This window comes from Thecamonas trahens, assembly GCF_000142905.1.
Source record: "Thecamonas trahens ATCC 50062 unplaced genomic scaffold supercont1.44, whole genome shotgun sequence".
NCBI classification, from domain to species: domain Eukaryota; order Apusomonadida; family Apusomonadidae; genus Thecamonas; species Thecamonas trahens.
The window spans coordinates 207,360-234,597 of record NW_013657636.1 but is presented as its reverse complement, the minus strand read 5'-3'; the positions used below and the strand labels follow the sequence as shown (position 1 = coordinate 234,597).

Here is a 27,238-nt window from a genome sequence, read left to right as displayed (position 1 = left end):
TGCGCTCCTTTCGGTGGCGTACGCCGCCTGGTTCTGCGCACAGAAGTACTTTAACGACCAGTACCGTATCAACGCCTTTGGCTACACCTCGCTTGATCAGATCTTGCTCCCGTTCACCTTTTACCCGCTCTTTGCGCTGCTCTCGGTCGTGCCTGGCGCGTCGCGGGTGTTTGACTCGGGCGCCGACGTCAACGAGCCGTTCCTTGTCTCGCTTCGTGGCGCGTGGTCGGAGCTCTCAGTCGTCAACATGTGGTGTTACCGGTTCTTCCTCAACGCACGCGCCTTTATCTACTTTTATCTCACCATCGAGTACGACCTCTCGCGGGTGTACCTCGAGCTCACGCTGGCGCGGATCCTGCTCTCATGGGTCGGCTCGCTGATGGTCACCCTCGTTCTCCCGCGGTTCATCGGAGCGACGGCCCACGAACGCGCAGCTCAGGTCTCGCCGTTCAACATCGTCTTCAAGGTTGTGGGCTCGATCCTCATCTTTTTCTCCATGCTGAGGCTGAACAACGTCATCTGAAAGGCGCTCGTGGCTGCGACCGAGTGCAACCGGGTGGTTTATGTCCGGAACGAGGGGTTGGGGGTTGGGGTTGTTGGAGAGGGAGGAGGAGAATGGAGAGGAGGCGGGGAGATCGCAGAGAATCAGAGACGAGGCATCAGCAGCACCCGCCCTTGCCCTGCTTGCCCGACGCGGGCTTGGGGTTGATCTTGAGCTTGGGCGCACCAGTCTCGCCGATGGGCGCCGACGATGCCATGCGGTTCTTGATCTCGGCGGCCATGGTCATAAAGGCCTCCTCGACGTTGGTCCGGTTGCGGGCCGAGGTCTCGAGGAAGGGGATGTCGAGCTGCTTGGCAAAGTCCTCGGCCTGGGCCGTGTCGACAACCTTCTTGTCCACCAGGTCGTTCTTGTTGCCGACGAGGAGCTTGTTGACCGAGTCGGAGGCGTAGCGGTCGATCTCCTGCAGCCACTGCTTGACGTTGTTGAACGACTCCTGCTCCGTCACGTCGTACACCACAATGATGCCGTGCGCGCCGCGGTAGTACGACGATGTGATCGTCCGGAACCGCTCCTGTCCAGCAGTGTCCCAGATCTGCAGCTTGATGACCTTGCCGTCCAGGTTCACCGTCCGGATCTTAAAGTCGACCCCGATGGTCGAGATGTACGAGTCGGTGAAGGTGTCGTCCTATCCCCCGCACAATGTACACAGCGCAAGTGAGTCACACACACACACACACACACACAATCACACACACACAATCACAGTGGAGAGGAGGGAGAGAGGAAGGAGGGTGGGGACGGGAGAGAAAGGGGGGAGGGGGAAGAGGAGGGAGGGAGAGAACGGCTCGTGGTCGTTACGTACAGCAAAGCGGACAAGGAGGCACGACTTGCCAACACCAGAGTCACCGATGAGGAGGAGCTGCAAGGAAGAGAGAGGGAGGAATGAAGAGAGTGAGTGTGGTAGAGATACAATTGAGGTGAGGATGATGGGAGATGGTCTGGTGGGGAAAGGGGGTAGGGACTGGAAAGGGGGGAGGGGGGGGGGGGGAGGGAGGGAGGGAGGGAGGGGAGGGGGGGATGATCGAGAACGACCTCCTCACATGCGACACGTGGGGGTGGACAAGAGGGGAAGCCGGGGAGAAAGAGGAAGAGGGGAGGGAGGAAGAGGCACATACCTTCACTGTGGGTTTGATACCCGTTGTGCCATGGGGTGTGGGGGGAGTACGGTTTGTGGGTGAGTCTGTATGGGGGTAGGAAGCATGTGCTTGGGCGCGCCCTTCCATGGCTTTTTTTGAACGTCGCTTGGTGGGGACGGGGGGGGAGGGGCGACGCCAGCCAGTCACCACCACCCCGCCACCGCCCCGAACAAGCCTTCCATACTGGCTAACAGAGTACGGGAGGAAGAGAAGGGAAGGGGGAGGGGGGGGGGGAGGGCGGAGGGAAGGGGAGGGGCGAATGGAGCGGAGGAGGGGGAGGAAGGTGCGTTCTTGCTCTGGGCACGTACGAAGAAGGTCGTATTCCTGAGACGCCATTGTTGGTGTATGGGGAGCGGTGGTGTGACTGTCCCGCCAGTTGCCACCCGAATGGGCTCGGTGGCAGGCCAATGTTGGGGGACGAACCGACAACAAAGGCCTCGAACGAACGAACGAGCGAACGAACGAGCGAACGAACGAGGGACAACAACCGCTCATTGGTCAGGCTCGGTCACAGGTTGGACCGCGGGGACTCGGTTAGAGGCAGATGATGATGGAAGAACGGCAGAATACAGGTGTGTGAGGATAGCGTGGTCAATATATGACATCGTTCTCTTCTTTGCCTCATCATCCTCATCCATCTCCGTTCAACAGGCCGGCCGAGCCAGCGCCAGGGCCACGGTCCGAGCCAGGGCCAGAGCCCAGGCGAGGGCCCAAAGCCGGCACCAGAGACAGACACCGCTCTGCCACCGGCTACCGCATAACTCCAGTATGGGCCAGGAGAGCTCGACGCTGACCTCTCATCAAGTGGAGGAGTTGCAACTGACAACCAGCTGTACGAACAGACCTTTACGTCGTAGGGGGGGGGGGGGGGGTAGGGGCCGTGTGGGTCGGGTTGGCCGTGGCTGTCGTCGGTGACGAACGTTGTTTTTTCACTGTTCGCTGCGACCGCGTGCGGGGAAGGCAGTCCCTTGGCGGGGGGGGACAGGGAGAAGGGGGGGGGAGGGGGGGGGGGGGGAGGGGGGAGAAGCAGCGGGTGCAATGGGGGGTAGTAGGGGGGGAAGAGAGGAGAAAAGGAGGGGGGGATGCCTGGGGTGTGGGGAAGGGAGAGCGGGACGCGGTCGGTGGCACGGCGGGTGGCGGCTTGGGGGGGGCGGGACAGGGGGGAGGGGCCGAGGGGGAGGGGAGGAGAATACCTTCCCTTCCCCTACCACCACTCTAAGAATGGGTGTTGTGACTCATGGCATGTGGCGGTGGCTATGGTGTGGTGTGGTGTGGGGGAATGGGCGTAGTCACGGAGGATGAGCTGCGGCTGCTGGCCAAGGGCTTCAAGCGGCTGGACGCCAACGAGGACGGCCAGCTGTCCAAGGAGGAGTTCCTGCTCATTCCGGAGCTACAGATGAATCCGCTGGTCTCGAGAGTGGTGGACATCTTTGACACGGACAACGACCAGATGGTCTCGTTTGAAGAGTTCATCACGGGCCTCTCGCTCTTTGCTATGCGCGGCGATGAGTCGCGCAAGCTCCAGTTTGCCTTTAAGGTCTACGACATGGACGGCGACGGGTTCATCTCGAATGGTGAGCTGTTCCAGGTCCTCAAGATGATGGTTGGCACAAACCTTAACGACATCCAGCTGCAGCAGATCGTCGACAAGACCATCATGGAGTCAGATCTGGATGGCGACGGCAAGATCTCGTACGAAGAGTTTGAGCATGCCATCAACTCGGGCGCGACCATCGACCTCACCGAGCAAATGGTCATCGCTGTCTCGTCCAACGAGGAGTGATGCGCATGCTCGCACACTCTCGCCCTGGTCTCACCGCGGGGCGACGACTGCTCTTGCTCTCGCTCCCTCTCGCGTGGCAAGCTTTACTGCCACCGAGCCACGCGTTTACTACCCCGGCCACCGTACGCTGTCCCAGCGACGCGAACACCAATCGGTCTGTGTGTCGGTCGGTTCTCGCATGTACCCCTCCCCCCCCCCCCTCCCCCCTCCCCCCCCCTCTACGCAATCATGCGCCCCCTCCCCGCGGCGCGCACTGGCTAAACCAGCTGCTATCCCACCCACGGTAGCTATCCCCATGCCTCTCTGTGGATGTATGTGTGTGTGAGAGAGAGAGAGAGAACAGCTGCCAGCCGATCTCGTCGCATGCCCAACAGGTGTGGACAAGCCGAGGGGCGAAACTGACGGCCGCGAGCCGAGAGAGGGAATGGGGGAGAGAGAGAGGGAGAGAGCTGGGCGGTAGTAAGGGCAAGACACCTCACTCGGTGGCGTACAAGATGGGCGAACCAAGCCGACTGAGTGTCACGTACTGCACCATCCCACCTGTTGCTATGATGACTGCTGTGGGAGCGCATGCACCCATTGTTGCCGCCTTCCGCAATGGCCCTCCCGCCGCCCTGGATGCCGCAGCCGCCGCCGGCGAGACGGTCTCCTTCTCCCACACCACCCGTGGCCGCAACGGTATGCCCTCTCCCACCACCTACCCCCTACCCCCTACCCCCTACCCCCTACCCCCTACCCTTTCCCCACTCTCGCCCCACACACCCTGTCCCCCTCTCCCCCTCTCCCCCTCTCCCCCTCTCCCCCTCTCCCCCTGTCCCCTCTCTCCACTGAGGATGGATTGATGGGAGGGAGAGGGAGAGGGACACGCAGGAGGAGACGACCACCACCACCTCCCCCCCCCCCACCCCCACCACACACACACCATCCCATTCACCCATCGCCGCTATCATCCCCTCCCACTCACCCCCTCTTCCTCCCGTAGGATCCCTCGAGTGCAAGATGGACGGATACACGTACGCTGGTACAACGCAAGGCACCAGCGCAATGGGCTCCGAGTACTACGTCGGTGTGGTGGGGAGCGACGAGTCGATGACCCTGTACAAGGCATCGCATGCGTACGAGGTGATGCAGATGCTGGATGCGGCCAAGGAGATCGACGACGCAATGGTGGCCAAGTTCAAGGCCCAGGATCACTCGGCCCCGATCGAGTACATGGACACGCTCGCCGGGCGCGACCGGCTCGTCGCCACCTTTGCCGACCAGCGGAACAAGAGCGGCCTGATCAAGGCCCGCCAGCAGGTCATTTCCGAGGACAAGCTCGAATCACCGCTGGTCGGCAAGGTCCTCGAGTCGGCGCTCGAGGCCAAGGCGCTCGAGACGGCGTCCAAGTCAGAGCTCGACGAGCAGTTCCTCACCCAGAAGCCCATCCCGCCGTTCAACATGGCTGCCACCGAGCCCGAGGACGCGTACCCGCTGGAGCGGATACTGCCCATGGTTGACATGCAGGCCGTTGACGCCCGCCCGCTCGTCGACGAGGCCAAGTCGCTGAGCCAGGGCGCGCTGCCATCCGACTGGGTTGAGCAGCTGCCGTCGGTCATCGCCGAATCGCTCACCAGCCTCTCCGCCGCCAAGTCGCCGTCGGACAAGCGCCGCATGGCCGCCACCCTGACCATGGCCACCGTGCTCATCGAGCTCTCGCGCGCCCGCGCTTCGGCCGTCAACCAGAGAAAGCGCGTCATCGAGCTAGTCAACGAAAAGGTTGCCCTCGACGTCCCATCTGTTCTCGTTGAGCGCATCCTCAAGGAGTTTCTCACCCACACCGTCCGCCCAGGCCGCGGCGACTCGGCCGCCAAGCCCGTCACACACTCCCGCCGCTCGCAGCGCGATCAGCACAAGGCCATGGCCTATGTTATTGTCCTCCTCCTCCACTACCACGGCTTCCTCCTCTCGCCCGTCATCGTCCACAAGCTCCGCCTCGACCTCGGTATCTCCATCCAGCGCCTCCTGCAGCACGCCAAGACCCTCGGCTGCACCATCATCCGCAAGGGTAAGGCCGGCTCAGGCACCAAGCGTAAGCGCTCCGCAGACTCGGAAGTCGCTGCTATCTCAGGTCCTGCCTACTCGATCTCGCTCACCGTCCCGCTCGAGTTCCGCGACCTCGAGCGCCAGAAGAAGCGTGGGCCCGGTCAGGGCAATTAAACCTTCCCCCCCCCCCCCCCCTCTGCGCTCGCTCGAGCCGGCCAATCGGCGTCGGCAAACAGCTCTGGCTTCATTCAGACACTACTCGGTAGCCGGCGCAGCCGTCCGCACCCCGTCAAGCTCAAAGGTGTCGTCAACGAGCTGGCGGAGCTCGGCCTTGTGGACGTGCTTCCAGCCGGTGGCCGGCGAGGCCGCAGCGGGGCGGCCAGCATAGATGATGCTCTCATCGGCGCGGTTGGCGGCACGGAGAGCCGTCGCGATGTGCTGCTTGGCATGGAAGAAGGCGCCCATGTTCTTCGGCTCCTCCTGGGCCCACACCGGCTTGGCGTTGGGGTACAGCTTCAGCTGCTCGACGACGTGGTTGGTCGGGAACGGCGCGAGCTGCTCAATGCGGACAATGGCAGTCGTGTCGTGGCCGCGGTCGGCCCGCTCCTTGGCGAGGTCGTAGTAGACCTGGCCGGAGCAGAAGACCACGCGCTCAATGTTCTCGGGCGCCGGCGCGGCGTCGGCGGCGCGGGCGTCGGGGAGGACCATCTGGAACGAGTCGACATCGGTAAAGTCCGAGATCGGCGACGCGGCCTCGGCGAGCCGGAGCAGCGACTTGGGCGACATGACAATGAGCGGCTTGCGGAACTCGCGGTGAATCTGCCGCCGGAGTGCATGGAAGTAGTTGGCCGGCGTCGTGATGTTGCACACCTGCCAGTTGTGGTCCTGCACAAGCGTCTCGTCGTTGGGCAGCACGTCCGGGTCCTGGTCCGACATCTGCAGGAACCGCTCCAGTCGCGCCGACGAGTGCTCAGGGCCCATGCCGTCGTACCCGTGCGGGAGGAGAAGGACAAGGCCGAGCTGGTAGAGCCACTTCTGCTCGCACGACGAGAGGTACTGGTCGATCATGACCTGCGCCCCGTTGGCAAAGTCGCCAAACTGCGCCTCCCACAGGACAAGCGAGTCCGGTGAGTCCATGGCGTACCCGAGCTCAAAGCCCATCACCGCATACTCGTCGAGCGGCGAGTTGCCGATCGAGATCCGCTCCTCCACGTCGTCCTCGGCAGACTGGTCTGGCCGGATGTAGTTGAGTGGCACAAAGAGCTCGTTGGTCTTCTGGTCGTGCCACACCGCGTGCCGGTGCGAGAACGTCCCACGCTCCACATCCTGCCCAGAGAGCCGGACGTGCGTGCCCTCGAGGAGGAGCGAGCCAAAGGCGAGCGCCTCGGCCGTCGCCCAGTCGATCGCGCCCTCGTCCTCGAACATCGCCTTCTTGGCGTCGATGATCCGCTTGAGCGTCCGGTGGAGGTTGAAGCCCTCCGGCGGCGCAGTCGTAATGGCACGCGCCACCTCATCAATGACCTCGCGCGAGACGTTGGTGTTCTTGGCAATCGAGAGCACGTCCGCAGACTTGAGGTGGCCCCACGACTTGGACTGCGAGAGCAGCGACGACCGTGTCACCTTTTCTGCCGCGTCCCCGGCAAGGCCCGAGTACCGCTCCTCGAGCACAGACGTCGTCTTGTCGATGATCGCCTGCGCCTCAGACTCCGAGAGCACGCCCTGCTCCTGCAGCGCCTTGCGGTACGAGGTCAGCACCGTGGGGTGCCGCGCAATCGCCGCATACATCAGCGGCTGCGTGAACCGCGGCTCGTCCACCTCGTTGTGCCCGTACCGCCGGTAGCACACTACATCGATGACAATGTCGCGCTGGTACTTGGCCCGCCACAGCGCCGCAAACCGCATCGACGACGCCACAGCCTCTGGATCGTCGCCGTTGACGTGCACCACCGGAATGGCCAGCGTCTTGGCCACGTCGGTGCAGTACGGCGACGACCGCCCGTCGGACGGATCCGTGGTAAACCCGACCTGGTTGTTGACAATGATGTGCACGCATCCACCCACAGTGTAGTTGGGAAGCTCCGAGAGGTGCAGCGTCTCGTACACCAAGCCCTGCCCGGCAAACGCCGCGTCACCGTGGAGCAGGACAGGCATGACCCGCGACCGGTCCTTCTGCAGCCGCTCGTGCTGCTTCGACCGCACCTTGCCCAGAACCACCGTGTTGACCGTCTCCAGGTGCGACGGGTTCGGCAGCAGCGAAATGTGCACCTCCTCGCCGTTCTTGGTCGTCCGCGTGTACGACGCCCCGAGGTGGTACTTGACGTCGCCAGAGCCCATGTTGAGCGTTGACGATGCAGGCACGCCCGCAAACTCGCGGAAAATCTTTTCCATCGGCTTGCGCACCACGTTGGCGAGCACGTTAAGCCGCCCGCGGTGCGGCATGCCCATCACAATGTCCTTCACACCCTGCGCCGCAGCAACGTCGATGAGCTCCTTCATGCCCGGAATGAGTGCCTCGCACCCGTCGAGCCCGAACCGCTTCTCCACGCCAAACTTGCGCCCAAGGAAGGTCTCAAAGCCTTCCGACCACGTCAGCCGGTCAAACAGCCGCACCTTGTCCTCCTTGCTAAACTTGAACACGTCAGACTCGCTGCGGTTCTGGATCACGTTGCGGATAAAGTCGCACTCGTCGCGCGACTGGATGTGCATGTACTCGAACCCGAGCGTTGTGCAGTAGATCGACCGGAGCTTGGCCACAAGCTCGGCAATCGACATCTCATCCCCGCCCAGAAATGCTCCGTACTGCCCGAGCATGTTCGGCGAGAACCGCGTCTCTGGCGAAAGGTTGTAGTACTCGACAGAGAGCTCCGGCGGCGTCTCGTTGGCGTCCAGACCCAGGGGATCCGTCTTGGCCAGCGAGTGCCCGCGCACCTCGAACGCACGCATCAGCAGCATGACCTTGACCGTCAGGTCGAGCTCGCCGGCAGACACTCCCGCCGACGTCGCCGGTCCAGCCACGGGCTTGGGCGAGAACGCGTCGGCTGCAGAAGCCACAAACATGGGTGAGTATAGTAGAGGAGGAGGGAGGGGGGAGGGGAGGGGGAGGGGGGAGGGGGGAGGGGGAGGGGGAGGGGGAGGGGGGAGGGGGGGAGGGGCGGGGGGGGGGGGGGGCGGTGGCTGCTTCAGGAAAAGGCCATAGACTTGGTGGCTCGCGCTTTGATCGCGTGGTTGATCAAAATGGCGAATGACGGTCTGCGGTGAGAAGCGGAGAGTAGGGGGGTCTCAAAGGGGGGATGGGTATGGAGATAGGGGAGGGATACATACATGCGTGGACGCCAGAGTCAATGCGGGCAAAGTACTCTGCCCACTCGGACCCGACCGACTCTGGGTCGAGCTGCCAGGCGGCGTACTGGGCGTCAACCCAGTTTGCGGCCGTGCCCGAGAGCACAGCGTTGGCCGGCGAGTTGGCCTTGGACTTGTACGCCGCGTCACAAGCGGGGGTAGCCATGCTGAAGCTACGGGCAAAGACCGTGGCGGCAGAGGCAGGCGGCGCATGCGCAAACACGTTAAGACTCCGAACTAGCGAAGGCCGGAGGTAAGCCGACGCCACTGTCAGTGTGGCGCGAAGCATTGGTGTCCGTCCACTGAAAGAGAGATGGTGACGACCTGGCCCGGCTGGCCCGACTCGACGCGGCGTTCGAACGCCACACATTGGACAGCGGACTCGATGCGGGAGCTCGGCGCGCAGGTTGCAGGCACAACATTTTGAGGCGCACGCCGATCGACGGCACCACCCCAAACAACGATATGCTTGGGGTGAGTGGGCGGGTGGGTGGGTGGATCGCCAGCCTGTGCTTGTGTTGTGTGGTGTTACTTGAAGACAAAACTTGAGAGACCACCTTGGAAAAAGCTACAAATGACCAATGAGCTACAGCAGGACAGCACGGCGCCGGGCAGCGGCATCGTTGGCCAGCCGCCGAAGGTGGGCGGCGGTCTCGGGCCCGGTCTCGTCGACCATCGAGGCGAAAATTGAGCCGGGAGTGGCGAGGAGGGCGGCTGGCGAGTCAAACTCGGCGAGCTCGCCAGCGGCCATGACGATGACCTTGTCGTAGTCGACAACGGTGTTGAGCCTGTGCGCGATACAGAGGACCGTGGCATCGGCGAGTGACGACCGGATCGTCGCCTGAATCTGGGCGTCGGTGTCGGCGTCGCACGACGCGGTCGCCTCGTCCATCACCAGCACCCGCGCCTGCTTGAGCAGCGCTCGCGCGAGGCAGACCAACTGCAGCTGCCCGACTGAGAAGCCCGACGCATTCTCGCGGAGGACCGTGCTCAGGCCATTGGACATGCCCTCGACCATGGCTGCGAGCCCGACGGCGTGCAGCGCATCCCATAGCTCGGCATCGGTGTACCGTTCCCGCGGATCAAGGTTCTCGCGGAGCGTGCCCGAGAACACGATCGACTCCTGCGGAATGATCGAGAGCGCCGACCGGAGCTCGCTCAGTGGGATCGACGCTATGTCTTCGCCGCCGATGGCGATCGAGCCGGCCTCGAGATTGAGGAGCCGGAACAGCACCCCGATGAGCGTGGTCTTGCCCGAGCCCGACCGTCCCACCACTGCCACTTTCTCGCCACTCTTGATCGAGAACGAGACCCGCGAGAGCGCGAGCGGGAGGCCCGGCCGGTACCGCATCGTCACCTCGGTGTACTCGATGGCGCCCGACCGCGCCCAGGCCGGCTCGGCCACCGGCGCCCGATGTGCCGTCTCACGCTCAGGTTCGAGGTCAGCAAACGAGGTCAGCCGCTCGGCCGAGGCCATGGCCGACTCAAGCCACGAGAAGCATGTGATCCCCCACCCGAGCGTCCCGATGAGCCGGTCGGCGTTGATAATGGCCAGCGCCGTGAGTGTTGGGTGCGAGTTGAAGAAAAACAGGCCGAGGACCGAGGTGACGACCAGGACGATTGAGCCGGTCATCTCCAGCCGGATGTCGCACCACACATCGGCGTACTTGGAGTAGTACGAGGTCTGCATGTTGACGTCGATGTGCGCCCGGTTGGCGGCCCGGAACGCTTGCCCACGGCCAAACGCCCGGATCGTCGTCAGCCCGCGAAGCGTCTCGGAAATGTGCGCGTTGATCGGCGAGTACGACTGCGACTGCAGCCGCGAGAGCTCGCGAAGTGACGACCGGTGGATCCGCTGGATGTAGTAGAGCGGGACGAGCGAGACGAGCGAGACTGCAAACGCAGCTGGTGTCACCACGAGCACAAGGACCATGACAAGCGCCATGACCGGAAACATGAACGCAATCTCGCGGATTCGCCAGTTGAGCTCGCCGTCGACCTGGTCCACGTCGAACCCAAACCGGTTGATGATCCGCCCCGACGGCGTCTTCTCAAAGAACGCCAGCGACGAGTCGAGCGCCGCGCTCAGCGCCGTGTCGTGGAACATCGTCGCCGCCGCCACGCACTGCTTCATGTACGCAAGGTTGGCAAGCAGGTACAACACAGCCTGGCCCACTGCCAATGCCCCGTACACCCGCAGGTAGAACCCGATCGAGCCGTCCGGATCGTCCGACCACACACCCAGCCACCAGTCGGAGGCGACCGAGAGAAAGACCGAGACAAAGGCGAGGCCGAGCGCAGCAAGAATGATGAGCCACCCGGCCGCCGACAGGTACCGCTTGTACACCCGCCATGAGATCGAGCCGGTCACCCGGTCCTCGTCCTCCACGAGCTGCCGGCCGGAGCTTCCGCTCGCTTCGGCGCCAAACGCCGCGTTGCGCTCGGCAGGCGAGGCTGTCGCAGCCGCAAACCCGAGAGCCGATCCCGAGCCTGAGCCCGAGCAAGAGACGAGGCCATCGTCGCGCGACGGAAAGGCCATCCGCGGGTGGACTGTGGCATGCGCTGCAAGCAGTGGTGAGACACCGCTCGAGTCGCTTGGTGGCAGGTGCATGTCGCGCGCCACCGGCGACGGCGTCCGCCCGGCCGACGACCAGCGCGATGAGACCAAGGTGTGGTCAAGCGTCGCTGCCGGAATAGCAAGCGTGAGCCCGCCCGATGGCGACGGGATCGGCGCCGCAACAGGCGTGAGCCCGCCCGCCGACGCCGCCTCCTCGGCCGCGTGCTGGTGCCGCGCAACGAGCTCGGCAAACGCGCCCGATGGCTGCGCCATGAGCTCGTCATACGTTCCCTGCTGGACCACCCGTCCGCCATCCATGCACACCACGTAATCGACTCGCGGGAGCAGGTGCAGGTAATGGGTGACAAGGACCCTCGTCTTGTTCCGCAGCAGTCCTGTGATGCACTCGTCGAAGAGCTTGGAAGCGCAAAACGGATCGACCGCCGACAGCGGGTCGTCGAGCAGGTACACATCCTTGTCGGCGTATGCTGCACGCGCCAGCGCCACCCGCTGTCGCTGGCCGCCCGACAAATTGATGCCCTTCTCGCCGATCTCCAGCAAGTCGCCGCCGAGCAGCTCAAGGTCCTGCTGGAGCGCGCACGCTGCGACAACCTGCGCGTACCGCGCGGTGTCCGGCGGCGCACCGAACAGGATGTTCGCCCGCAACGTTGCGTTCTGGATCCACGCGTTCTGCGCCACATACCCGATCGAGCCTGCCACCGCCACAGAGCCCGCCACGCGCTCCATCTCGCCTAGCAGGGCGTGGAGGAGCGATGACTTGCCCGCGCCAACCGGCCCGACGACTGCGACGAGTGCGCCGGGCGGAATGGCAAGGTCGATGCGCAAGAGCTCAAAGTCGGAGCTGCCGCTGGCAGCTTGGCCGCCTGTAGCCTCGTCGTCAGCGGCAGACGACTCGCCGTCGGCGGTGCCGAGCTTATGATACTCGGCAGCCGCTGATCGGCCCGATGCGCCGCATGGGCGGCACGACAAGCACAAGGTGCTCACATCGGCATCGGCTGCCTCGCGTTCCTCGGGCGGCTTCTCCATGTGGCCCCAGCGAAGGGTGGCAGCCTCAAACTTGGCGCCGCCAAAGGCGAGGCCGGACGCGCTCGGCTCGTCGAGCCCGTCGAGGTGCGGCATGGAGAGGAACGACTCAAGGCGGCGAAGCGAGATGCGGGCCTCGACCAGGCGCATGAACGCCCACGGGAGGTTGAACATCGGATGAGTCATCGAGTGGAAGGTCGAGATGCCAGCAAAGATGGAGGCGGTCGAGAGCGGGTTGCCCGAGTAGACGTACACTGCGATGGTGACGAGGGCCATGGCCGTAGGCATGACAAGCCAGATGACCTCGACAAAGGCATCGTAGATCTTGACCGAACGCAGAATGTCGACCTGGACCGTGCGAACCTCGTTGACCTTACGCGCGTAGATGGGCTCCCAGGCAAAGAGCTTGAGGACACGGATGCCGTTGAGCATGTCGGTAATGATGCGGACGCGCTCGTCGCCGCGCTTGGAGAGCACGTCCCAGAACCGCTCGTTCTTCTTGAAAATGTAGTAGTTGACTGGGACGACGGCAGCGAGGAGGCCGATGCCGGCAAAGACCGCCGGCCCGAACATCCAGTACAGGACGCAGATGTAGCCGGTGATGAGCAGCGGCGCCGACCAGAGGTCGTTAAGCCCCCACGCCATCGACCGCAGCTTGTTGGTGTCGGACGAGGTGATGTTGAGGATTTCGCCGGTAGTGTACGCCCGGTGTGCCCGCGACGCGAGCCGGAACGACTTGTCAAAGACCAGGGCACGGAGGACAGACTTGAGTCCGCGCGCCGCCCGATAGGCAAGCAGCCCGTTCTGCGAGCGCGCCACCGTGTTGCCGACCCGGAGACAAAAGACAAGCGCCACCAGCGCCACGCCACGCCACGCCGTCGCCGCACTCGGGTTGGGCTCGGTGATCGTGGCCAGCAGCTTCTGTAGCGCCACAGGCGTTGCCACCCGAAAGGCAATCGAAAACAGGAGCGGAACGGCCTGCAGCAGAAAGATGCCGCGGAAGGCCTTGATCAAATACCGCAGCAGCGGGACGCGCCGAGTCGCACTACCTGCACCGCCTCGGCCGCCCGAGTCGCACTCTGCCGGTGGCGGCGTGAGGAGCTTGGCCGAGTCGCCTACCACGGCAGCAAACGAGTTGATGTGATGAGCAGCAGCCTCATGCTCTGGAAGCGGAGGCAGATGATCGAGCTCAAGCGGCGTCTTGACGCCAAAAGCAATAAGTGGGTAAATCCACGAGGCGAAGAGCTCCGAGAGCCATGACTTGTTGGGCCTCTGCTCCATCGGCCGCTGAACCACGACCTTTGTTGGCTGCGCGGTCGTGGTCGACAAGCCAGGCATGCTGTTGTCTGGTGAGGCGAGTTGGCCGAACGAGAAGGATAAGGAGATGATAATGATGATAATGATGATGATGATGATAATGATGATGATGATGATGGCAGCCGTTCCGTGTCTAACAATGGTGCGGTGGGTGTCGCCATGGTGGAGGCGCAGACGGTGGGAGAGAGAGATGGTGGAGAGTTAGTAGTTGTTGGTGCCTCGTGCGAGTTTCGTGCCACTAAAAACAAGCCTCTTTTTTCACCATTGGTTCGACGGAAGGTTCGGATGTCGTCGGAGAGGCGGACACGTGGATTGGCTTGCAAATGCGACGGAGGACGTGGGAGGGGGGAGGGGGGAGGGAGAATGTGCAATGGATAGAGAGAGAAGGCTGGGAAGGGGTAGCGCGTTTACTGCCAGCGACCAGAGAGCGATGCGATCAGACTGTGGAGAGAAAGGCGGCAAGCTTGTCGTCGTTGGTGGCTGGTGCAGGTGCAGGAGCCGGCTTGGGCGGGGCGGCACGCTCGGCGGCGGCAGTAGCGGCGGCCTCGGCGCGGAGCTTCTCCAGCTCGGCTAGCCGCTCGGGAGGGTCTGGTGAGAGATCCTTGGGCGCGAGGCCGACCTTGGTCATGAACGACTTGTAGGAGGAAATGAGGTTGTCGTCGATGCCGAGGAGGGCCAGCTTTTTGTCGAGCGAGACCTGTGCGTCCGAGGCGTGGAGCTTGGGCTTGAAGCCGATGGCCTTGAACTTGGGCATGGTGATGGCACGGCCAATGCGGAACTCGGTGCCGGTGAGGGTGCCGTTGAGCTGGGCCAGGAGCATGAGCTGCTGCCGCTTGTGCTCGTTCTCCTCCTCGGGCACGACGTTGCACAGCTTCTCGATCTCGGCCTTGGCGGCGTGCATTGCCTCCTCAGTCGAAGCCGTGATGACTGCGTGGAGCTTCTCGGTTGAGCCCTGCGAGAGCACCCGCTTTCCGTCCTTCTCGGACCCGCGCCCGCGGATCTGGACCCGCGCCTTGGTCCGCGCCTCGAGCTGCTTGAGCGAGGAGCCGCGCGGACCGATGACGTGGCCCAGAAAGTTAAAGTCAGGGTACTCGTCAACCGGGAAATAGACCTTGGTCACATAGTTGCGCCGCCCACCACCGCTCAAGCCCGGTGGCGGCCGCCACCGCGGGTTGTTCCGCCGCATCCTCTCCACAAGCTCTGCCCGCTCGGTCTCGAGCTTGGAACGGCGACGGATCTCGCGGGTGTTTGTCCGCTTTCCGAACGAGTCGTACTGCGGCGGCGGCGACGGTGATCGTGAAGACGGCGGCCGCCGCGCGTACTCACCCGTCAGCAAGCTCCGGTTGATGTCCTCCAGTCGCTGCTGCATGGCCACAAACTCCTGCTGCTTTGGTGTCATATTCGACGGCAACACAGCCTGCCGCCGGCCACCGCCACCTCCGCCGCCACCACCATACCCACCGCCACGACGATCGCCATATCCACCACCACGATCGCCATAGCCACCGCCACGATCGCCTCCACGATCACCACCTCGACGGTCGCCACCTCGGTCTCCCCATCGACTTCCGCCACGATCTCCGCGGGCTTGTCCGCTTCCATGTTGACCATAGCCATGGTGGTTGTAGCCACTGTTCTGTCCACTTCCGGCCCCAGCACCATGCCCACCGCCTCCTCCGTGTCCACCGCCGCCTCCGCCTCCTCCCCCTCCTCCTCCGCTCCCGCCACTCCGTGCGTGGACCCTCTAGTCTACATCATCAATTTGATTTACACGCACGCGGGGCGTTGCGTCCGAGGAGCGCCGACCTGGGTCTTGTGTTCGCCGCCGGCACGCACCTCGTCGGCGCCCAGATGGCGGCGGCGGCGACGCGTGTCCGCGCGTGTCCGGAGTATGCAGCGGGGAGAAGGGCGCTTTCCAGCTGGACCGTCGACAGACCATTGCCACACACTGACACGCTCTACGGCGGTTGCGGGATGTTGACGGGAAGGATGCCGAGCGGGAGACGGGGGGCCTGGGTGTGGGGGACGGGGCGGCGCACGCGAGCTTGGCCCACGCCGCGACACGATCGGCGAGAGGTAGAGCGAGTGGAATGTTCCTGAGCGCATATTGGTCGACATACACGCGCGCCTCGCTCGGGTTGTCACTCGACTTGCTCTCGCTCTGCTTCGAGCCACTCTACCCCCACGGCCCTTGCTCGAGCCCCGCTCCGAGTCGGGTGCCCCACCCGAGGCTCCATCTGCGTCGCTTGCGTCGCCATCAGCAGCGCCACCACCACCGCTGCCATCCCGAGACGACTCGTCGTCCCCGAGTCCGCTTCCATCCAGGTCGGGCGTCTCTGACAGACTGAGCACTGCCTCGGTTTTCTCCACAAACTTCTCCACCTCGCCCGCCACCACGTCAGCCACGCGGTTGCGAGCACCGTCCGCGTCCCAATCCGGGCACAGGGCGAGGCCCAGCACAACGAGAGCAACCATGCCAGACCGCTTGGCCCGGGCGCCATCCCACGCCTCGGCGGCGTTGTCTGCCGATGATCCCGCGGCGGAGCTCTCGCTGCTGTTGCCATCCACTGCCGTAGAAGTCTCCGTCATGGCAAACGTCCACGGCGGGTACCCATCCGTGTCCTCGTTCTCGTGATCGTCGCCGCCTTGCCGCACCCACGTGCACGGCGAGGCTGGGTAGAACGCCAGGGCGTTCAGCCGGAACCGCATGTCCGTGAGAATCCCAAACATCGGCGTCTCTCCACACGCGTCTGCACTCCGCGCCGCGAGTGCTGCGGCCGCCTCCACAATGACCTGCCCCTTGGCCGCGCAGCGCCGCCCGCCCTCCCACTTTGGGTCGCTCGGCGCCTTGAGTTCGATGACGACCACCGTCTCCGAGCCACCCGCCGCACTCACCGCCACGTCCACCTTCCCGCAGCGCGGCACGTGCTTGTCCTTCTCGTCGTCGGCCGTGGCCCCATCGCGCGGAAGCTGCGCCCACGCCTCGTTGGTGTACACGGGGACCTCGACGTGAAGCGACTGCTCGGTGGACACTTGCTCAGCCGTGCCGTCGAACACACGGCGGAGCACGCACGAGAGCCAAGCGTAGAACAGCGGCTGGACTTGCTTGACCTCGCTAATGTCCCGCCAAAAGTCATGGACGAGCCGAGCGCACTCCCGCCACGCCTCGACGGCAGCCCTGGCCTCGACAGTGTTGACCCCAGCCTCGCCCAGCAGCGATTCAAATGCAGTGGCGTAGTCCAGCTTCCACAACGACCACGTGTATGCGTGTCGTCGCGTGAGCTGAAAGCCATTCATGCGAGAGACGGCCGACATGGACGAGCTCGACGGTGCCGAGTCTTTCTGGTGCGAGCCGACTTGAACGGAAGCACGTGTTGTGCGCGGAGGTGACCCTGCTTCGCCGCCGCGCTCGCTCACCTGGAACGCCCGGACAAGCCGGACCCACTCGATCAGCTCGGCAAAGTGCGGAAATCGGGGATCTTGCCCATGAGAAACGCCACGTGCGCTCTGGCCTTGGCGTCGCCTTCCTCGCGTGCCGCCTCGGCCTCCTCGCGTGCCGCCTCGGCCTCCTCGCGTGCCACCCGCTCCGCCTCGGCCTCTTCGCGTGCCGCCTCGGCCTCTTCGCGTGCCGCCCGCTCCGCCTCGGCCTTGGCCTCGGCTGTGGCCTCGGCCACCTTCAATTGTACCCTTCCGACCGTAAAGATGGCAAGGACGTCCACCGGGTACTCGGACAGTTCTGCCAGAGCCTCGCGCGCACATGCAAGCCACACCCCACCGTCCACCCCGTCCGGGGCGCCCTTCGCCGCAAGCGCCGCGAGCACAACGTCTTGGGCCGTGGGAGGAGCGCTCATGAGGCGGGAGGGGGTGCGTCGTTCGAAGAAGAGGACGGGGGAGGGGGGGGAGGGGGGGGGGGGGGGGAGGGGAGGTGAGACAAGTGCCTCGAGACGCGGGGGGCAACCTCCGGGTGGCGGGGAGTCGACGTGCCACTTGTCACACCATGAGTTTGCTCGGGAGGACGCGCATTATTGCGCAGGCCTGGAGGTCGGCGGCTGTCCTGCAGGACGGAACGTGATCGGTTACCATGGCATACCGTTCATCGCTTGCTTTTGCCAACAGACGAGCAATTCCAGCTAGCTATCAGATCACGCCAATCAACGACAGCTGTACGACGATCCGATCGATCCGTACGAGGTCGCACTCTGCTCGCGTCGATGACGAGTGGCGGGCGCAGGGGTAGGAAGTGTGGACGGCTTGGGCGGAGGCGTGGCAATTCCGATGTACGCCGGGCCGGCATACCGCGGCTGGATGATTGGGCTCTGTCCGCGAATCGAGGATTTGGCGGCAGCCAGAAGCTGATCGGCGCGGGCACGGGCCATGGCACCAGCGTCATAGCGTGGCGGAGGACGGTCGCGAGCGGCGGCGCCGGCAGCTGGAGGAGGCTCGTAGTCGACCATTGCGTTGTCGAATGGGACCCGGCCGTCGAGCGCGAGCTGCGCCGCATGCGCATTGACGATCTCCACCGTTCGTGCTCGCCAGTACTGAATGTATGCGATGGGTTCTGCTTGCGGGTCGGGTGCACTCACTGCAATGCCGACCTCGCAAGCCTCGACATACGAGACAAAGGCGTCGATGATGAGCGCCGACTCTGTGGAGAGGGTGCGCGCAGCGGCATCTGACGCCGCCGCCACATCCTGCGCATCGTACAGAGCCCGCAACGTAGCATCCAGTGTGGCTTGTAAGCCCTTGATGGCACGCTCGCGGGCGCCGGGCGCCGCATCGACCATTGACCGCACATGTTCGAGCTCAGCCTCCATCCGCTTGGCCACGGTCTCGGTCCGGATGTTGGCGAGCACGAGCTCGTTGCGCAGCTTGTGCGCGTGCGACTCGTCCTCAGTCGAAGCCGTGATGACTGCGTGGAGCTTCTCGGTTGAGCCCTGCGAGAGCACCCGCTTTCCGTCCTTCTCGGACCCGCGCCCGCGGATCTGGACCCGCGCCTTGGTCCGCGCCTCGAGCTGCTTGAGCGAGGAGCGTTCTGCTCTGCGCCGCCGCCTTACTCGCCGCCATCTCAGCACGCGCCTTTTCCAGCTCGGCCCTAGCAGAAGCCGCCTCAGCCTCAAGCGCCGCCACCTTTGCCCTCAGTGCCATGGCCTCGGCTCCATCATCCGCCTGCCCCGCTGTCATCACCGCCTGACTCTCCTCAGGCCTGTCGTCACCAGCAACTGCCCGCCGCTTCCTCCGTTTCTTCTTGCCCTTGCCTCCACCAAACAGACCCATATCGCTTCCTCCTTTCCTACACAATCTCTCGCTTGCAGATACTGAAGAGCGGTACGGCCCGTCATTGCTCTCCATCGCTTCGTCTCGGTGCTCAACTCTGCCCGTCAACGGACAGAACCCAAGCCACCCGCCACCCCGTGCCTACAATTATTTCACGTTCATTTTATCATGGCCCCCTCTCACACAATTATTTCTCGTTCATTTCATCATTCCCCTTGCCGCCCACCTCGCCTGGCAACACTCGACTGTTCGCCGCCCAAAGTTTCATTCAAACTTTTGCATTCCGCGCGCCATGTCGACCACCCCGCTGGGCGAGGTGCAGAACACGCTCGCCACGGCTACTGAGGGCACACAGGTAGCAGCGCTGATGACCAAGGACTCTGAGGTTGCCATCCCCTCTCCTGACGAGACTATGCCCAACTCGGAAACAAGAGCTCGGTCCAGGTCCCGACCCCTGGCCCCGCTCCCGCTCCTGCTGCCACACCGGCTGGTGCTGCTGCCGCCGCCGCAGGCGACCATGACGACGATGACGAGGACAAGATGTCGGTCCGGGTCGCTGTTCGCGTCCGCCCGCTGCTGCCCAAGGAAAACACCGTCCGCGCTCGTGAGTGCATCGAGTTTGTGCCCGGCTCGGCGCAGCTGGTGCTCGGCGGTCAGCGGAGCTTTACCTACGACTACGTCTTTGATCCGGCTGCCAACCAGGCCGCGCTCTACACCGATGCTGTCTCGCCGCTCATTGACGCCTTTTTTGACGGTTACAACGCCACCGTTCTCGCTTACGGCCAGACTGGCTCGGGCAAGACGTACACCATGGGCTCGGGCTCGAACGCTTCGCTCGCCGCTGCCCAGCTCGGCGTCATCCCGCGGGTCATCCGCGCCATGTACACCCGCATCGCAGAAGGCTCGGCCGACTCGGCCTACTCGATGCGGGTCTCGTTCCTCGAGATTCACAACGAGAACATCGTCGACCTCTTCAACCCGGCGGTCTCGACCAAGACCAATTCGCTTGCCATCCGCGAGGCCGACGGCGCCATCACTGTCGCCGGCATCACCGAGCTCGCCGTCAACTCGGCCGACGACCTGCTTGACAAGCTCGAGCGTGGCTCCATCTCCCGGACCACTGCATCGACGCTCATGAACTCTGAGTCGTCGCGCTCGCACGCCATCTTCTCGCTCATCCTTGAGCAGAGTCCGGCGTCGGGAGCCGGCCGCCTCGTCTCCAAGTTCCACTTTGTCGATCTCGCCGGCTCTGAGCGCCTCAAGCGGACCAAGGCTGTCGGCGACCGCCTCAAAGAGGGCATCAACATCAACTGTGGTCTCCTTGCTCTCGGCAACGTCATCTCCGCCCTCGGTGACCCTAAGCGCAAGGCCCGCCACATTCCCTACCGCGACTCCAAGCTCACCCGTCTTCTCCAGGACTCGCTTGGCGGCAACTCACGGACACTCATGATTGCTTGCGTCTCGCCGGCAGACATCAACTTTGAGGAGACGCTCAACACCCTCCGCTACGCTGACCGTGCTCGCAAGATCAAGAACAAGCCCATCGTCAACCTTGACCTCAACTCGGCCCAGCTCTCGTCGCTCAAAGCCCACATCAAGCAGCTGCAGCTCGAGCTTGCCGCGGCGCGAACGTCCGGCGGTGATGCCCTGCCTCCCGCGCCCGCCCTTCCCTCCGACAACGTTCTCAAGCTTCAGATGGAGAACGAGGTCCTCCAGTCGGCATACGGCAAGCTCCAGGCCAAGGTCAAGTCGCTCACAGACTCGCTGCTCAAGGTCACCGCCGAGCGCGACGCTTACGCCCACCAACTTGCCGACGCCGGCCTCGCCCCACAGACTGAGGGCCCGGCCGCTGCTGCCACTATCCAGGGTTATCTCGAGACCATCGCTTCGCTCAAGGCGCAGCTCGCATCGCGTGCGTCCTCGCCCGAGCTGGACGCTTCCGACTCGGCTTCTTCGTTTGCACTCGATGACGAAGAGCTCGACGATGATGCTGCTCCGGGCGCCCTCCTCGACGACGCGTCGGCCGCCGCCGTCGCCGCCGCCGCCGCTGCCGCCGCCCAGCTGGCCCAGCTCGAATCTGAGACCGTGGCCTCTGAGAACACCTTTGCTGCCGCCCAGGACAAGGTTGCCGCCAAGGTTGCCCACCTGGATCGCAACATCTCGCTCAAGGAGGAGCTTCTCGCCAAGATTGTTGAGTCCAAGAAGGCGCTCAACGAGATGAAGGAGGACTACGAGTCCAAGCTCGCCTCGCTCCAGTCGGACATCGCCACCATCGAGGCCGACAAGGCCGCCATCGAGGCCGAGCTCTCAGCCATGAAGACCGGCACCAAGACGGGCTCGGTCCAGGTTCGCAAGTCGTATGAGGGCCGTCTCCGCAAGCTCAACAAGCAGCTCAAGTCGCTGCAGGAGCACAAGGTTGAGCTCGAGCGCATCCAGCGGCTCCGTGCCAAGGAGGCCTCACGCTTTGAAGCTCTCCAGTCGTCGATCGACGAGATGAAGCGCGCCCGCATCACGCTTCTTCGCAAGCAGCGCGACGCCGCCAAGAAGCACGCCCAGTGGAAGGCCGAGCAGGCTCGCAAGGTCGCCCAGCTCCAGGCACAGAAGCGCAAGGACGAGGCCCGTCTCCGCAAGCAGGAGCGCGCCCTCGTTCAGTCCAAGGCGGTCGCCCGCCGCAAGATGGAGGAGCTCACCGCGTTCAAGGCCCAGGTCAAGTCCAACGAGGCCAAGGCCCGCGCCGTCGCCGCCGCAAAGCGCAAGGTCTCCGGCGCGGCTGCCGCGAAGCCAGCATGGGGTCAGAACAACATTCGCGGCATGCCCAAGTCGACCAAGGCCAAGCTCTCCGCCATCAAGAACTACTTTGAGACCCAGTTCCAGGCCCACGTTGACCACGGTCTTGCCGTCCGCAAGCTCGACAACGCCCTTGCCTGCCGTGCCGAGCTCGTCGCGGAGCTTGAGGCCCTGCATGCTACCCGCTCCGAACTCGAGGCCCAGCTCGGCGAGCTTGAGGATGCCAACCTCTCGTCGGATGGCCTCTACGCCGACCTTCAGGACGCATCAACCTCCAACGCCGAGCTCAAGCAGGAGCTTGCTACCGTCCTCGAGGAGGTCGAGTCGCTCGAGGCCAAGCTTGCGTTTGGTGCCTCCGAGCTCGAAGCCGCCCAGCGCGCCGTCGCCGACGCCAAGTTCCGTCCGGCTAGCGAGCTTGCCGAGTTCTTTGACGCCGACCTCGACGAGAAGCTTGTCCGCCGCATTGAGCGCCTCTCTGGCCACGAGTGCCGCGCTGCCCTTGAGCACGCCATTTCCGAGATTGTTATTGCCCGCATCGAGCTGGCTTCCCAAGCCGACAAGCTTGCTGTGGCCAACGCCTCCATCGAGGACAAAGAGCGCATGCTCGAGGTCGCTAACTCAGCCGCCGCCGCCCGTGAGGCCGATCTCGTCCGGCTCCAGTCGGAGCACGAGGACAAGGTCCTGTTCCTCCTCGAAAAGGTCAAGGACGACGAGTGGCTGACAAAGGTGACCGCATCAGGCGCCGACGCGCAATCTGATGCTGACTCGGATGCTAGCGCGGAAGCGGCGGCAACTATCTCGGGCGACCACGCCGAGTGCGTTGTGCGCGAGAACAAGCTCAAGGCCCTGCTCTCGCTCAAGGCCGAGCACTTGACCATCTTGCAGTCGCACAACGCCGATCTCAAGGCCGCCGTCACCCGCCACAAACAGAACGTCGAGGATCTGCTCGCCACGGCCTCCTTCCGCCGCGTTGTGCTGCAGCAGGTCAAGACCGAGAACCTCAAGCTCTCCGCTCGAGTCGAGGACCTCGAGTCGCAGATTGCGTCGTCAGGCGCCGAGCCGGTCGCCCGCTCCTCGCGCTACGTCTCGCCGGTCAAGCGCGGCGACAGTGTCGCCTCCCCAGCGACAGCCAACACCTCGGCGTCGTCGGTCGCATCATCGTCGTCCGAGGCGTCGTCGTCGTCCGAAGCGTCGTCGTCGGTGCCCGAGTCGGAGCCTCCAGCGGCGGACGAGCCCGCTCGCGGCTCGTATGCTGCTGCACATGCCCGTCGCCGCGACGCCCGCTCTCGGCCGGGCGAGGTCTCGGGCCGCACCGGGGGCGCCGAGTCGCGCGCCTCGCGCCTGCGGTCCAAGCCCAAGGTCCAGCCCGATGAGATGGCCACGTCGGCGTGCTTGGCCACACTGCGCGGACACGCCGGGGCGGTGTATGCCGTGGCGGCGTCCAAGGGCTTCGACATTGCGTACTCGGGCGCACAGGACAAGCTGATCAAGATGTGGGACGTCGAGGCCGGCAAGTGCGTCGAATCGCTCCACGGACACACCAGCGCAGTTGAGGCGCTTCATGTGGCGCCGAGCGGCGTCTTCTCGGGCGGCCGCGACAAGACGGTTCGCGTTTGGGACGCGTCGCAGCAGTACCCATGCACCGCGTCGATTTCGACCGGCTCCGAAGTCACCGCTCTCACCATGGCAGGCTACACCCTGTACGCGGCACTCGGCAACGGCGCCATCAAGCGATTCGACATCCGTAACATGGGCTCTTTCAAGTCGCTGCCTTCACTTCGCGGGCGACAGAGCTCGGTCTTTTCCATGGCCACCGCGTCGGACGACGGGTATCTCGTTGCCGGCTTCCGCGACCACCATGTGGGCATCTTTGATCTGGCGTCGTCGTCGTCGTCATCAGCAGCAAGCCCTCGTTTGCCACGCTCCAGCCGCCGCACTACGACGGCGTCTCGGCGCTCTGCCTCCACGATGGCACGCTCTACTCGGGCTCCAAGTCGTCAAACATCAAGCAATGGCGCGGCATCTCCTCGTTCCGCACCGGTGGCACAAACTCGGGCATCACCTCGCGGATCATCTCGTCGCACACGGCGGGCGTCATGGGCATGTTTGTCGCCGACGGCGTCCTCCACTCGGTCGACCGCGACGGCTGCATCCAGTTTTGGGACATCGAGGCCGAAGAGTCGGCCGGCGGCATCCGCGGCGCCCACGCCGACGCCATCAACGCCGTCGCTGGCTTTGGCGAGGCCCACTTTATCACCGCCTCGTCTGACCGCCTTGTCAAGATCTGGAACGTGAGCTTTGTGTAGTCCAGCTACGCCTTCATTCTCCTCCCTCCAAATACACATGTACCCTGTATCCTCCATCTTCAGTACTTGGACTTGCGCCGGCGCGACGACACCTTGGCCGGCGCTGCCGTTGGCGGCGCCTGCTGGTACGACGGTCCCGCAGAGCGCTTTTTGGAGCGGGTCTGGCGACGGAGCTGCATCTTGGCCGGTGGCGCTTCAGCCTGGACAGCCAGCTCGGGTGAGCTGGAGATCGAGTATCTGCGCTCATGCTGCTCGCGGGCCTCGGGCGTAGGTGTGGACGACATTGGCGCGGTGCCCGACGACGAGCCAAACGTGCCGGTGGCGGTCGAGTTGCTGGTGTACACCGGCAGAGGCATCGGCGATGACGAGTACGTGCCCGAGCCACCACCTGTTGTGCTCTGAGTCGTCGAGGTCAGCGTCTCGCTGCGGTTGCCGTAGCTTGGCGGCATCATCATGTTGCGGACGTCGTACTGCTGGCCAGCCGAGCGGCGGGCTGGCCCAGAACTGCTAGTGGGAGCAAGCTCGGGGGTAGCGATGTCGTACGCCGGCTGCTGCATGCGTGAGGCCGGGATCTGGGGCATGTATGTAGATGCTTGCTGCTGATAGGCCTGCTGCTGCTGCTGCTGACCGTAGGCCTGTGGCGGCTGGTAAGTCTGCGGCTGGGGAGCAGGCGGGCCAAACACGCCGGCCTCGTGCCGCTTGCGCATCAGTGGCGAGTCGGGAACGTGGGTGCCGCGCTTGACGGCGGTGCGGGCCTTGTTGAGAGAGTTGAGGACGTCGGCGGTTGTGGGCCGACTCGCCGGCTCGCTAAAGCAGCGGGCGATGATTGCCACCAGGTCTGGGAGGCAAGGTGACATGAACTCGAGCGGGACGTAGTCAGATGCCGGGGCGCTGCCGTCAGCCGGGCGGTACGGGTGCGCGTAGTAGTTGTCGGTGGTCCGCTGGCGGGCGTCAGCGAGCCAGGCAAACGGGCGAACGCCGTCGGAGAGGAGCTCGACCATGACGAGGCCCATGGCGTACATATCATCGGCCCAGGTTGCGGGCTTGCCGGCCAACATCTCTGGTGATGCGTAGCGGTGGGTGAGCATACCCGAGGTGGCAGCCGACTTGGTGCCTGAAATGCCAAAGTCGGCGAGCTTGGCGTCGAGCCGGTCAGTGAGCAGAATGTTGGATGGCTTGATGTCACGGTGGACTTGGACGGCCTCAGTGGCGTGGAGGTAGTGCAGGCCGCGGTTAGCGTCAAACAGAATGCGGAGCTTGGTCTCGACCGGCGTCGGCGTCTGCGGGCGGTGGATGAGACCCGCCAGATCGCCGCCGGCCATGTACTCGGTGACAATGGCGATGCGCGAGGCCTCGGGCTCAGAGCACACGCCCATGCAGAGAATGGTGTTGGTGTGACGGAGCGTGCAGAGAACGGCAACTTCCTCGAGGAGCATGACCACCTGTGCCTTGGACTGGACGCCGGCAACAACCTTGACCGCCACGTCGGTGAACCGCCACGAGGCGTGGACAACCGATGCCTGCCCGCCTGCTCCAAGCTCGCCGAGGATCTCCAACTCGGACCACGGAATGATCTCCACTGACGGCGACTGAATGACAAAGTCAAGCTGCTGCTGCGGACCGCCCGAGCCCGCTGCCACCGGGAGACCGACCGAGAGCGTCTGGGTCGCCGTCGGAAGCGCGGCCGTCAGGTCCATCGAGATCGTCTCCGGCCCAAAGTCAAAGGCAGGCGACACCGCCTGTTGCTGTTGTTGCTGCTGTTGTTGCTGCGCCTTCCACGCATCATCCCATGAAGAGTTGGACGAGCCTGCGTCGTAGAAGATGTCATTCGACGCCGAGTCGTCGTTCGACTCGTTGCCAAAGATGAGATCATTGGCGGTTGCAACCGGCGTCGGCGTCGCCAGCGTCGACGACTTGGACTGTGCGTCATGCACAAGGACCTCGGTCAATGTAACATCGTCGTCGTCGTCGGCAAACACGCTTGCATGATGGTTGCGCGCACCAGCGCTGCCCATCACGGTGAGAGCTTGGTTGCCATCGGCATCGTTGAAGATGTCGTCGTCAGAGTCGGCATCCGAGTCGAATATCGGCTGCCTGCTCTTGGAGACCTTCTTCCGGCGCTTCTTGGAGACATTGGCGGGCTTGGTCGCCTTGGACACCTTCTTGCGGCCCTTTTCTTGCGCGACGATCCATCTGATCCACCTGCAAACAGAGCCGACGACCCAGGCGGCGGCAGCGGCGTCTCCACACGAGCTGACGGCGAGCTCTTTCCAAACCTCGAGCTCTTGGTCTTGCGAGTCGGGGCAGTACCCGTCATCGCTCCAGCCTTGCTCATCTTCCCCCCTTTTGACGACGGCGGCATGGGCTTGCTCATGGGCGCCGACTTTCCGTAACCCTTCTTCGCTCTTGACATCTCCTTTCCACGGCCAAACTCATCCAATCCGTACGACGGCATCGGCGAGGAGGCGGCCGATACCATGCCGACCGACGACTTGCCGGCCGACGACGTTCTGATCGATGGCTTGTTTGCATACAATGACTTTGAGAAAGATTGCGAAGGAGTAGTAGCTGATGATGGAGATGACGTTGACGGTGTTGTCGATGTTTTGGACAGCGATGATGTCTTGGACGGCGATGATATCTTGGACGGCGATGATGTCTTTGACGGCGAGTGCAGGAGATGGGTAGCACCACTAGACGGCGAAGGTGCCGGTCCCACGGCAGCTTCTGTCCGCTTGTTCTTCTTACTCTTGCTCACGCGTGCTGTCTGTTTGGTCCTCGCCATACTCGCCCTTTGCCCGCAACCGAGTGTGTCTTCCAGTTGAAGTCAAGTAGCTGTTGTTGTCGTCGTTCGTTGTTGTTGTGGTTGTTGTCGCACGCCGAGCTGTTGTTGTCGTCCCCGTCCTCGTTCTCGTCGTGTCCGTGCTTGTGGTCGTCGTTGTCGTCGGCCAAACTCTCTTCCAAATCTCTGCGAGTCGCACTCATTTGCTCGCTTTCGTCAAAGTGACTGCTCTTGGTTTGCCAAGCCACTCCTGCGCTAAGCGAAATGAAGGCTGATGATGGGTGATGATGGCGTGGATGGGCGATTGAGGGGGGTTGGATTGAGTT

At 63.9% G+C, this 27,238-nt stretch overlaps 7 protein-coding genes across 7 annotated transcripts; 3 read left to right on the top strand and 4 right to left on the bottom strand.

Moving 5' to 3' along the window:
- Positions 1 to 544: 544 nt before the first annotated feature.
- AMSG_09051 (Ras-like protein Rab-1A) lies at positions 545 to 2,062 on the bottom strand. The gene is made up of 4 exons (XM_013899534.1): positions 2,007 to 2,062; positions 1,678 to 1,682; positions 1,365 to 1,421; positions 545 to 1,187 (listed from the first exon to the last, which is right to left on the bottom strand). The coding sequence occupies exons 1-4, from the start codon at positions 2,032 to 2,034 to the stop codon at positions 660 to 662; spliced, it is 618 nt and encodes a 205-aa protein (XP_013754988.1). The 5' UTR covers positions 2,035 to 2,062; the 3' UTR covers positions 545 to 659.
- Positions 2,063 to 2,433: 371 nt separating this feature from the next.
- On the top strand, positions 2,434 to 3,679 carry AMSG_09050 (calcineurin B). The gene is made up of 2 exons (XM_013899533.1): positions 2,434 to 2,530; positions 2,988 to 3,679. The coding sequence occupies exons 1-2, from the start codon at positions 2,467 to 2,469 to the stop codon at positions 3,479 to 3,481; spliced, it is 558 nt and encodes a 185-aa protein (XP_013754987.1). The 5' UTR covers positions 2,434 to 2,466; the 3' UTR covers positions 3,482 to 3,679.
- Positions 3,680 to 3,959: 280 nt separating this feature from the next.
- On the top strand, positions 3,960 to 5,698 carry AMSG_09049 (uncharacterized protein). The gene is made up of 2 exons (XM_013899532.1): positions 3,960 to 4,159; positions 4,464 to 5,698. The coding sequence occupies exons 1-2, from the start codon at positions 3,976 to 3,978 to the stop codon at positions 5,678 to 5,680; spliced, it is 1,401 nt and encodes a 466-aa protein (XP_013754986.1). The 5' UTR covers positions 3,960 to 3,975; the 3' UTR covers positions 5,681 to 5,698.
- A 63-nt stretch (positions 5,699 to 5,761) lies between these two features.
- AMSG_12229 (uncharacterized protein) lies at positions 5,762 to 17,078 on the bottom strand (the record flags this gene model as incomplete). Its single annotated transcript, XM_013899561.1, has 6 exons — positions 5,762 to 8,544; positions 8,828 to 9,112; positions 9,449 to 13,718; positions 14,206 to 15,147; positions 15,249 to 15,394; positions 15,944 to 17,078. 6 exons carry the CDS (start codon positions 17,076 to 17,078, stop codon positions 5,762 to 5,764), a joined length of 9,561 nt encoding a protein of 3,186 aa, XP_013755015.1.
- Positions 17,079 to 17,212: 134 nt separating this feature from the next.
- AMSG_12228 (uncharacterized protein) lies at positions 17,213 to 18,908 on the bottom strand (the record flags this gene model as incomplete). The annotated part of the gene is made up of 3 exons (XM_013899560.1): positions 17,213 to 17,609; positions 18,012 to 18,795; positions 18,818 to 18,908. The coding sequence occupies 3 exons, from the start codon at positions 18,906 to 18,908 to the stop codon at positions 17,213 to 17,215; spliced, it is 1,272 nt and encodes a 423-aa protein (XP_013755014.1).
- A 421-nt stretch (positions 18,909 to 19,329) lies between these two features.
- Positions 19,330 to 24,186, top strand: AMSG_09043 (uncharacterized protein; the record flags this gene model as incomplete). The annotated part of the gene is made up of 3 exons (XM_013899531.1): positions 19,330 to 19,422; positions 19,470 to 23,704; positions 23,728 to 24,186. The coding sequence occupies 3 exons, from the start codon at positions 19,330 to 19,332 to the stop codon at positions 24,128 to 24,130; spliced, it is 4,731 nt and encodes a 1,576-aa protein (XP_013754985.1). The 3' UTR covers positions 24,131 to 24,186.
- AMSG_09042 (TKL protein kinase) lies at positions 24,096 to 27,083 on the bottom strand. Its single transcript, XM_013899530.1, has one exon. The coding sequence runs from the start codon at positions 26,143 to 26,145 to the stop codon at positions 24,190 to 24,192; it is 1,956 nt and encodes a 651-aa protein (XP_013754984.1). The 5' UTR covers positions 26,146 to 27,083; the 3' UTR covers positions 24,096 to 24,189.
- Between the last annotated feature and the right edge of the window lie 155 nt (positions 27,084 to 27,238).

Excerpts from the sequence above, each read along its gene's own strand:
- AMSG_09051 (XM_013899534.1), bottom strand. The coding sequence starts at position 2,034 with ATGGCGTCTCAGGAATACGACCTTCTTC. Across the intron at positions 1,188-1,364 it reads GCCTCCTTGTCCGCTTTGCT|GACGACACCTTCACCGACTC; the intron begins GTACGTAACGAC and ends TGCGGGGGATAG.
- AMSG_09050 (XM_013899533.1), top strand. The coding sequence starts at position 2,467 with ATGGGCCAGGAGAGCTCGACGCTGACCTCTCATCAAGTGGAGGAGTTG. Across the intron at positions 2,531-2,987 it reads GTTGCAACTGACAACCAGCT|TCACGGAGGATGAGCTGCGG; the intron begins GTACGAACAGAC and ends GAATGGGCGTAG.
- AMSG_09049 (XM_013899532.1), top strand. The coding sequence starts at position 3,976 with ATGGGCGAACCAAGCCGACTGAGTGTCACGTACTGCACCATCCCACCT. Across the intron at positions 4,160-4,463 it reads CACCACCCGTGGCCGCAACG|GATCCCTCGAGTGCAAGATG; the intron begins GTATGCCCTCTC and ends TTCCTCCCGTAG.
- AMSG_09042 (XM_013899530.1), bottom strand. The coding sequence starts at position 26,145 with ATGGGCAGCGCTGGTGCGCGCAACCATCATGCAAGCGTGTTTGCCGAC.